General features: G+C 33.6%; 1 protein-coding gene across 10 annotated transcripts; it reads right to left on the bottom strand.

Annotated features, from left to right (window-relative positions):
• Positions 1-2,552: 2,552 nt before the first annotated feature.
• LOC147396037 (uncharacterized) lies at positions 2,553-8,682 on the bottom strand. Of its 10 annotated transcripts, none has more exons than XR_015181063.1 (7): positions 7,660-8,682; positions 6,881-6,979; positions 6,209-6,295; positions 5,963-6,066; positions 5,572-5,676; positions 4,737-4,841; positions 2,553-3,020 (listed from the first exon to the last, which is right to left on the bottom strand). XR_015181063.1 is itself a non-coding variant. In XM_086452228.1 (7 exons), exons 3-7 carry the CDS (start codon positions 6,279-6,281, stop codon positions 2,998-3,000), a joined length of 342 nt encoding a protein of 113 aa, XP_086308354.1. In that variant the 5' UTR covers positions 6,282-6,295; positions 6,881-6,979; positions 7,660-8,682; the 3' UTR covers positions 2,553-2,997. The 10 variants fall into 10 exon arrangements, 4 of the variants coding, with proteins under 4 accessions (XP_086308354.1, XP_086308351.1, XP_086308352.1 ...); XM_086452228.1 differs by having other exon boundaries at positions 4,737-4,773; XR_015181061.1 differs by lacking the exon at positions 2,553-3,020 and adding an exon at positions 4,072-4,514.
• Positions 8,683-9,740: the final 1,058 nt, after the last annotated feature.

Consider the following 9,740-nt stretch of genomic DNA (forward strand, 5'->3'; position numbering starts at 1 on the left):
ATAGAAAGAATATTAGGTAGTTCTCAAGAGAGATTGTAATCTTCTCGAATTGTCTTTTCAATAATAAAGAAGTGCTCGTTGTTGTCCTGTGGATGTAGGCACATTGCCGAACCACGTATATCTTGTCTTTTTCTATTTTTTTTCTGCACTTTAATTTTTGTTCATTGCTGATTCACATAGTATTATTTTGGTCGTTCGCACTCACCAACTAGGTCTTGGCTTGAATTATTTTATAACATAAGTGTGATCCTCTTAGTATGCGAATTAAGAAATATAGGCTAAAATGTTTTCTTAATCAACACACTTAATAAATTAAGGAGCTCTATTTCAGGGAAAATTACTAAATGGGCAAGAAGTAGCAGTGAAACGACTTTCAAGAAGGTCTGGACAAGGACTTGTGGAATTCAAAAATGAAACCAACCTTATTGCTAAGCTCCAGCATAGGAATCTCGTTAGGCTTTTAGGGTTTTGCATTGAAGGCGAAGAAAGTATATTGGTCTATGAGTACATGTCCAACAATAGCTTGGATTCTTTCCTCTTTGGTTTGTATTATGGTCATTATAGTGGTTTTCTATTTGATTCCCATTCTATGGTTGTGCGTCAAATATTTACCAACTCATTGTTTATAATTTTTTGATGCTCAATTGATCTAGATCCAAGTAAAAGAGAGCTATTAGATTGGAGTAGACACATACACATCATTGAAGGGATTGCTCAAGGAATTCTTTATCTTCATGAATATTCTAGAGTGAGAATTATTCATCGAGATCTGAAAGCTAGTAACATTCTTTTGGATAGTGATTTGAACCCAAAAATATCATATTTTGGCATGGCAAGAATTTTTGGAGGGAACGAGTCACAAGCAAATACAAAGCGAATTGTTGGGACTTAGTAAGTAAAAACGAACTAACTTTGAAACCAATTATATGCACATACCATGCAAAACACTTCCACATGCATCTCCAAGATCATTAATATCATGTACAACTACTTAGTGATTTTATTGAATGATGAAATCCAGTGGTTATATGCCCCCCGAGTATGCCATACGTGGCTGTTTCTCTACAAAATCTGATGTTTTTAGCTTTGGGGTGTTGCTGCTAGAGATTCTGAGTGGCAGGAAGAATGGTGATTTTTGTATTTCTGATTCGCTCAATCTACTTGCATGTGTGAGTATCTATATCGACTCTTCTTTATTATTATTTTTTTTTTCTTTCTGAATTGATCATTTTATGCCATCTAAATTTTATGGATTTTATCTCCGGCTTTAATCCATATTGAATTGATTTTTTTTTTCAGACATGGGAGTTGTGGAAAAACAATAGAGGAATGGAGTTGGTGGATCCAATGATGGGCAATTCATTGATCGACAATGAGTATCTTAGCCAATTTTGCACTCTCTGATTCTCGAATTCCTGATTATACAAGGAAAGTCGATGTGTATAGCTTTGGGATTGTGCTTTGGGAGCTCATGATAGCTCTACTTCCATTTCAAGGGATGACTCCTGTGCAGGCAGCATTTGCTGTGTCAGAGAAAGTTGGTTATTTGATACTTCTCTAGTTATTTTTGGCATATTAACATTTCAGATAATTTTCAGTAACTCCTATCATTTTATATTAGATGATTTGTTTATTCTTTATATATATATAGCCTTGGGATTTTACGAAAGTAAAGATGTTTTAGAATTAAGTGTTTAGAAAAGGTTCCTAGAGAGAAAGCTAATTTGATTGTATGATTCAAACTATCGATTTGGCTGATTGTCATAAAAATGAGATAGACTTATTTGCATGCTTATGAAGAATTTATGTATGTCTTTCTAATATTGAAAGAGGTGCCACTTTGGCTTGAAGCCAAATGTTGTTCTTCTTTGATTTTAGACATTTAGTAAGTTCTCCTAGAGTCCCCCTTTAGAAAAATCCAGTCATGGAAGTCCCTAGGACATTTGCTTTTCTCTATTTGAAACTTGTAATTTGATTGATTAGTATAGGTTGTTAATTTGTTTGCATATTTAGTCAAGCTGAATGTTTTCTTGAAACACTGTAATAACCCATTTTTTGCTTCTGAAATTTGGAATCCATGTAGCTAGATTGTCCAAGTTTTACGATATGCGAGAATGTCTAAGATTGTCTAGTTTTCTGATTTTTTGGGTCATGGCCCATCCAATATGTAGGTTTCCAATTAAACAGTTAGGAACGATGAAGAGTTGACTTTAGGAGGGGATGTAGGTGTTCTTTCAAGGTCATTGCCCACCAACCAAGTTAACAACAGCAACAACAATCTCAAGTCTCTATCTATCCATTTCTCACGACATTTGTCACTCCCTGAAGGTTTGGCTCATCTTACATCGCTCCAAAGGTTGTCAATAAAGTTCTTTGATTCCTGATGTGCATGTTTGAGGAGCTGAAACAGCTCACCTCGCTTCAACACTTGGAAATTATTTGGTGCTTTGTTCTGGGAGCACGTTGCCAAAAGGAGGTAGGAGAGGACTAAAGCATCATATCACACATCCCCAACATCCACATTGCGCCATCATGACTCCACCGAGATCTGAGAGAGGTGAAGTTCGTTTTTAATTAAGTAAGATTTTACTTTTGAATTTTGAATTAAGAAAAGAAACAACTCCACTCCTAATTGGTTGATTTGAGGTTGGATCTCATCATCACACGCCAACGGTTCAAATGATGAAACGGTTATTTTAAATCAACTCTCTTTTTGACATTTTCCACTGTTTCAATCAAACAATGAAATTCATTTTCCCATGATCATTTTTTCAAGGAATTCTTAATTCTCTTGAAAACGAATTTCATACAATCAAATAGAACCAATGGATCTGTTGAGAATTTCATACCAGAAGCATTCAACTTTCTTGATGTTGTTCTTTTGATAAGGGACATTGGCTAAGAGTTAAAGTGATGACTTCTCTATGTTTAGTAGTTCAAACATTTAAAATGTTTTTGTATAGTTTTTATAATATGTCATTAACGTGTCGTCTTTCGTCAACTTCCGTCAAGTCCTTCACCTGAAAATAACAAAATTATTCAAATCAGAATGCTAAGGCAAAAATCAATATGCCCATTACAATGTTCATGATGTCAGAAACTTGTTTAACAAAATTTAGCAAAAAATATTGCCACGTCACCGTGGAGTACTAGGGGACTACCGCTGAGCGATGAAATTTTGACGAAAATTGATTTTTCAAATTGGAACTAGTTTCTGATATCCTGAGGATTGTAATAAAAATATTTTGAAATTTTTTTTTTCTGTTCGTTTAGCTTCTGTTTCAAGCAAAATAAATTTCGGTTATGTTTCGAAAACTGTTTCGGACTTCTTTCCAAATTGAAAATGAATCAACTCGCTGTCCCCGACAGCGATGTCATTTTGGTTGTACGTATAAACTTAATGTAGAAATTACAGAGAAATAGAGATTAAAATATAGACTATGGGTAAGTCGAATTCGTTCCACAGGGACAATGGAGATTCAAAAGTTCATTCGAATTAAAACCATAACAGAGTTTAAAACAGATTGATTTAAAAACAAACAGATTTGTTACACACATAAAATGAAAAGTAACTTGCAATTAAAATTAAAACAGAAAATAGAGATTGAAAATCTGAGAGAGAAAGCTTAGAGAAGTCAATCAAACCTTTGCAAATCATCCATAATATAGATTAGTTTCAAGAATAACTCAATCCATGGAGCAAGTCATTGCTCATGGATCGGAAAGTGGAGCAATTAAATCAACGAAAGTACTTAAAAGTTATTCTTGAAAATCCTAATCTGACTGAAATTGTCTAACTTATATTCTGATTCTACACAGAGCATAGCCGTTCTTGAACTTATCTAATTAATGACTATTAAAGTTGAATCAGAAATATCAGCTAGATTACCTTAATCAGAGGAGAGTTTTCAGAATAATTAACATGTAAGCAAAGTAAGAAATTAAAACTACATTAAAGAGATGAATCTGCTCTGGCATTCTTGACCTCTCTAAGGAGAGTCTAGCCACTCATTGCAAGGTTCATAGTTGCAAAAATAAGAAAATATAGAAAATGACAGATGAAAAAGATGATGTAGAATAAATATGCAACTTGATTCATTCTTGAATGGATCTCTAAAAGAGTTACAATAAGAAATAAAGGATGAATTCACTCTTGTTGTTCTCACTACAATCAAAAGCTCTTTCAAAGAAGAAAATTACAAAGAATTAAAGAAAAAAAATGAAAAATTACAGAAGAAGAGAAGGACCCCTTATCTGAAATCAACCCTTCAATTTATAACATTCGTAATCGGGTCATTGGCTTGATTTTTCGGATGATTTTCTTCGAAAGAACCATTCTGTTACAATCAATAGGAAAATTTTCTCGAGATCACCGCGGAACACCAATGGCTAGCCGCGGCGCGGTGACGTGGCACCCTTTTCAGCTCAGCTTTGGTTGGTTGCTTTCTTTTTGCTCGTACGTTATAACAGTAGTTATTACATATTTTGTTGGTTTCCGAATGTACTCTTTTCACCTGAAATTAGTAACAAATTTTCATTAGCTACATTAATTTGGGATTTTAATATAATTCATTATTATTTAAAGGAACTAGCATTTAAACGATGATAATCTTAGTGTAATTACGGTCCCAAAATCGAATAATTGGGACCTTATCAATCATCTAACATATAGAGCTCCACTTGGTCGAGTAAAAAAACATTAAAATACAGCATTGTTAAATTGATTAAATAAATACCTTCCGTAGTTGTGTTTTGAAACTCGCTCACCAATTCCTACGGTAGAGATAGAAAGAGAGATGGTGAAATGTATCAAATCACTGAGAGAGCAAATTACTTGATACCTAAAATTGAAAAATGCCCAATGAAAGATCCAGCCATACAACTCAAAAAAGTAAAAATTAGGGAGAATGGAAAACATTTTATCCTTCATAATCTTATTTTCTTCCGAATGGTTGTAAAAAACTAATTGCCTCTCCTAAATATTCAATGGACTTTTCTATAATATGCAGCAACTACAATCTTTCTAAACTTTGAATATGGAACACTACAAATAAACAAATTACCTACAACCCATGGAATTAAGATAGATTTTCTATAATATGCAGCAACTACAACCTTTCTAAACTTTGAATATGGAACACTACAAATAAACAAATTACCTACAACCCATGGAATTAAGATAGATTTTCTATAATATGTAGCAACTTCAACCTTTCTAAATTTGAATATGGAAACTACAAATAAACAAATTACCTACAACCCATGGAATTAAGATAGATTTTCTATAATATGCAGCAACTACAACCTTTCTAAACTTTGAATATGGAACACTACAAAGCCAAAAGGTAAGCTCAGCAACTGATTGTTCTTGTGGCACAAAGATCAGAAATAGAGTGAATATGATTTACACTTAAAAACCATTTTGAATCATTTTGTCTCTCTACTAATCAATATGGATCAAAAGTCATTAATCTCGTGAACTATTTTTGAAAGCAAAATGGGATGGTGACAACAATATCAAAGATAACGATAATAATGGCAGTGGTAGTTGCAAGGGTACATAGAAGATACCTTGATGGTTATACTAGTATTAAACCATACATTTCCAGTCACCTTCAAACTATTAAGCTCGATGATGCTAGGGATGGACTTGAAGTAGCTTAGGAAGCTGTTAACCTGGCAAAGATAAAACAAATCAATCAATATATAGCAACAGCAAAACTAAGGCCCAACGGCCCATCTAACTACCTCCATTCCTTGGAAATTTTACCTGTTTAAACTAGGGCCCCAATTACTTGGCTGGGTCCTCAAAATGGAAATATAAGTAAAAACAAGGAGGTTTAAAAGGACCTCCATAATTTTCCATCTGAGTTTTTCTTAGGGCCTCCATAATATATGCAGAATGCTACTAATCTTATGTGTGTTATAAGTCCACGACCATGATCCAAGACACAAGTTCTACCTCAAATTGAATATTCTCAGAAGGTAATGTGAACAATGCCATTTCTCCCCTTCTCATGGTAATTATTCCATAATCCAACCCCTTTAAAACTTCACCTAACAATTCTGTCACTCACAAAGAAAACATGGCAACTAAGGCTACAGTAAAAAACTAACCTGCCCATTCCATTTTGACCAAACACCCCAATGAGTTCAAAGGAAGTAACTGAAAGCAAAAGATCAGAAAAAATATGAAATCTGAACTAACCTTCCCTTTCTATTCTGACCAAACACCCCAATGAGGAAACATGCCAACTTGGTAAAGGCCACATGTGTCCCATGCTTCAGCAATAAGCTGTTTGAAAGGGAGTAGATACACAAATTTGATCAGGTTTCTATTGAAGGAATGATAACACCAATGAACGTTACTGGAACAACTACGAATTAATTGTAGAAACCTACACAAGTACTACCACTCTTCTATGTAGAGTACACATCACATTGTTAAAAAGTATAATTTCAGGATAAAGAAAAAAAGAATGATGTCCATAAGAAACTAGGACAGAAGTATTCAGATTTATGTCCAACCAACCTTTATGAAATTTGGCTAACAAATAGTTGTAGGTTGGATTTAAGTTCTTATAATCACCACACCAATACAATGATTCTACGTACAAATAATAGGACTCATCTAAATCTAGTGGAACTTGTATGAACTAGAGTTGTTTAAGAATAATTGGTTTAATTATCAAAAACCAGAATCAATTATTAAAAAGTACACGTTTTAACTCCACAAGAAAAACATTTCTAGGGAAGTGAAGTATGCATATCCTTGTGCAATTAAGCAAAAATAAAAATAAAAATAAAAACTCAATATTTAAGAACCCTATGCATGAGAGAAAAGAACACTGTAAAATGTGTCTAAGGAATTGCGTTTTACTGCATTTCGATCATTCGTGTATAACTCCTCCAAACCAGCAGCAACATTTGAAGGCAGCGTTCCAGCTTCTATTTCCTTTCTAATGCTCAACCAGCAGCTCTGCGACTACCAAATCAAGATTAAGCTAAGGTGAACTCTATAAATAAGAAATAAATTGTTATTTTCTAACTTATTCATTGGAGTTTTTTTTTTTGGTAAATATCAAATTAATATTCAATGACGATATCAGAGTCAATGAAGCCACTGGCATTTCACTCATTTTTCTTAACGAGGCAAATGTCGAATTCACTTCGTTATGGTTGTGATTGATGTGCATATGTGATTGACACATCAACCTTAAATATGTTTCGAAAATATGTTAGTTCATGAAACTATAAAAACAATACATCAAGTAACACACAAACAAACCCCAACAAACAAGAAACAATACACCATTTTCAATCAACAAGAAGAACAGAACAACAATCAAATTCAGATCAAATAAGAAGAACAGAATAACAATAAATTTAGATCAAACAAACGAGATGAACAAACAATCTGAAAAATTGGAACAATAAGAAGGGCATCCAACAACAACAATCCTTCATTCAATCTTGCAATCTGTGGAAATAGGAAAAAAATAAAATCACAAGCGTTGAAATTCACAATTTTCCATATGGTTGAGGCATTGGAAGTAATATATCTCAAAACATAACAAACAAATTACAGCATAACAGAAAAATCTAGGATTTAGGTAATCGATTGGAGAGAAAAATCAACAAAATTGTGGGAAAACATACATTTTCTATCGAAGGAAGTCTATTTCTCAAATTTCGGGAGGCCGAGATCGGATCGGATCTGTTGAAATTGAACCCTCACGTGTTTGAGAGACAGAGATCAGCGTAAATCGATTTTGAGATGAGAGAAAGAGAGAGAGACGATTTAGTGAGAGACAGAGAGAGTGATTCCGTGAGAGAGTGAGATCATAGTGAGTTTGAGAGTTTTCGGGTTTGAGAATTTCAGACGAGAGACAGAGATTTTACATAAAAGTTGCAGTGAGAGAGTGAAATCAGATTGATTTTCGGGTTTGAGAAGAGAGACAGAGAGAGTGATTCAGTGAGTTGCGTCTTAAATTACTTTATAGCGACGATCAAAATCTGACCGTCACTAAAAATCGCAACTATTTCCCTTTTTTCCTGTAGTGAAAGTTCAATTGGAATCACTACAAAAATTAGGACTTTTAGGGGCTCCTATTTTGGACAGTTTTGTTGAAGGGTCGAGATAAAAAAAATGAAAAGGGCTTTTGGAGGTAGTTTAGTCAGAAACATCGTGGAAGAACAAAGAGGTAGATCGATTTAGGGCTTTTAGAGACTCTAATTTTGGGAGGTTTTGTTGAAGGCTCGAGCTAAGAAAATGAAAGGGGCTTTTGGAGGCGGTTTCGTCGGAAACGTCGTGGAAGAACAAAGAGGTAGATCGATTGGAGGCGGTTTCATCAGAAACGCTATGGAAGAACAAAGAGATAGATCGATCAGAGACGTTTTTCAAAGAACACTGCACAAACCAGATCAGTGAGAGCGTTTATTGGGAAAATGCCACAAAATCCAGATCAATGGGTCATTTGTTAAAGAAAGGCCTTTTTGTGTTTTGGTGTGATTCATTTGACGCAATTCTTTTCAATCTGCTCTCTCTCTTTTCTCTTGCAATCTATTCCATTTCTCTCACTTTGATAGAGAGCTCTCTCTCAAAATCACATTCTCTTTCGACCTGTTCAAGTTGAAGGCTCATCATGTTTGTTTTTTTTTTTTCGAGCTCCCGATCTATTCTAGTGTTAGGCCTATCTATCTAAATCTGTGATATTGGGTTATTTATTTATTATTTCTCCATATCTATGTGTTTTACCTCTTGGTCTTTATCCATCTTTCTATATAATCTTTAGTTGTTTTGGTACTAAGGTTCATCCGTTTTTTTTTTTTTGTTATCGAAACATTAATGAGATTTGATGATCTATTTTTTATTTGATTTCAAATGAAAATCCTAACTTCTATAGTGTTGATTCAATTTTTGGTTCGATTTCAAACCAAAATCCTAATTTCTATAATTTTGATTCTATTTTTGGTTCAATTTCAAATCAAAATCCTAATCTATTATTTTTATAACTAGGATTTTAATAAAATAATGTGGTAGTTTTGATTACAGTGTGGCAATGGATCCCTGAACACTAGATTTCATTTTCTAGGTTTTTAATATCGAGATGAAATCATCTCAGTTGAGCTTCCTACACTGACAAATAGGTTTTTTTAAGGTTTCTATCGAGAAGGAGAACGCTTGATTTCTTTAATTTTGCTTTGCTTTAATTTATGTTTTTCTCTTTTTCTAATTCATTATCTTTAGAACTTTTCTACAATTTGAAGTCTTCTTAGCACCCAATTTCAGTGTTCTTTTCCATATTAGTGATATTTAATTTACTCTTTGAGATAAATAATATTTTATAGCTGAAACTCAGTCATATTTCATTTCATTTTAAATTATAGATATAGGTTTGAATATGGACTTAATCTGCTCTAATTATTCCTATAATGTAGTTATTAGCAAATTTGAACTCTCTTATTGGATGGATTCTTCACCTGAAATGTTTTGTTTGTCTTAGGATCAACAACTCATATCTACCTTCAATTTCACTTAATTTTATCATTATTGATACTTCATTTGTGTTATAATCTTTTAGTTGGGTCTTTGCCAATTTGAAGGTACGAAGATTTTTTTTTTAATATTTTGCAAGACAAATGTTTAAAGAGCAGATTATGATGGATAGAAGGAGTTCACGAAAGAGCAGATTATGGGAGCAAAGTTCTACTTCAACGAGATTGAGGAAGGATCTTCT

This window comes from Akebia trifoliata, chromosome 8 (assembly GCF_017979445.1).
Source record: "Akebia trifoliata isolate Shusen 1 chromosome 8, ASM1797944v1, whole genome shotgun sequence".
In the NCBI taxonomy this organism is placed as follows: Eukaryota; Viridiplantae; Streptophyta; class Magnoliopsida; order Ranunculales; family Lardizabalaceae; genus Akebia; species Akebia trifoliata.

What these genes read in the sequence shown, in the direction of transcription:
- LOC147396037 (XM_086452227.1), bottom strand. Translation starts at nt 6,281, where the DNA reads ATGGGACACATGTGGCCTTTACCAAGTTGGCATGTTTCCTCATTGGGG. An exon ending in ATACTAGTATAACCATCAAG is followed by an intron (nt 4,774 to 5,571) that starts GTATCTTCTATG and finishes TCTCTACCGTAG; the next exon opens with GAATTGGTGAGCGAGTTTCA. An exon ending in TCAAAACACAACTACGGAAG is followed by an intron (nt 4,515 to 4,736) that starts GTATTTATTTAA and finishes TACTAATTTCAG; the next exon opens with GTGAAAAGAGTACATTCGGA.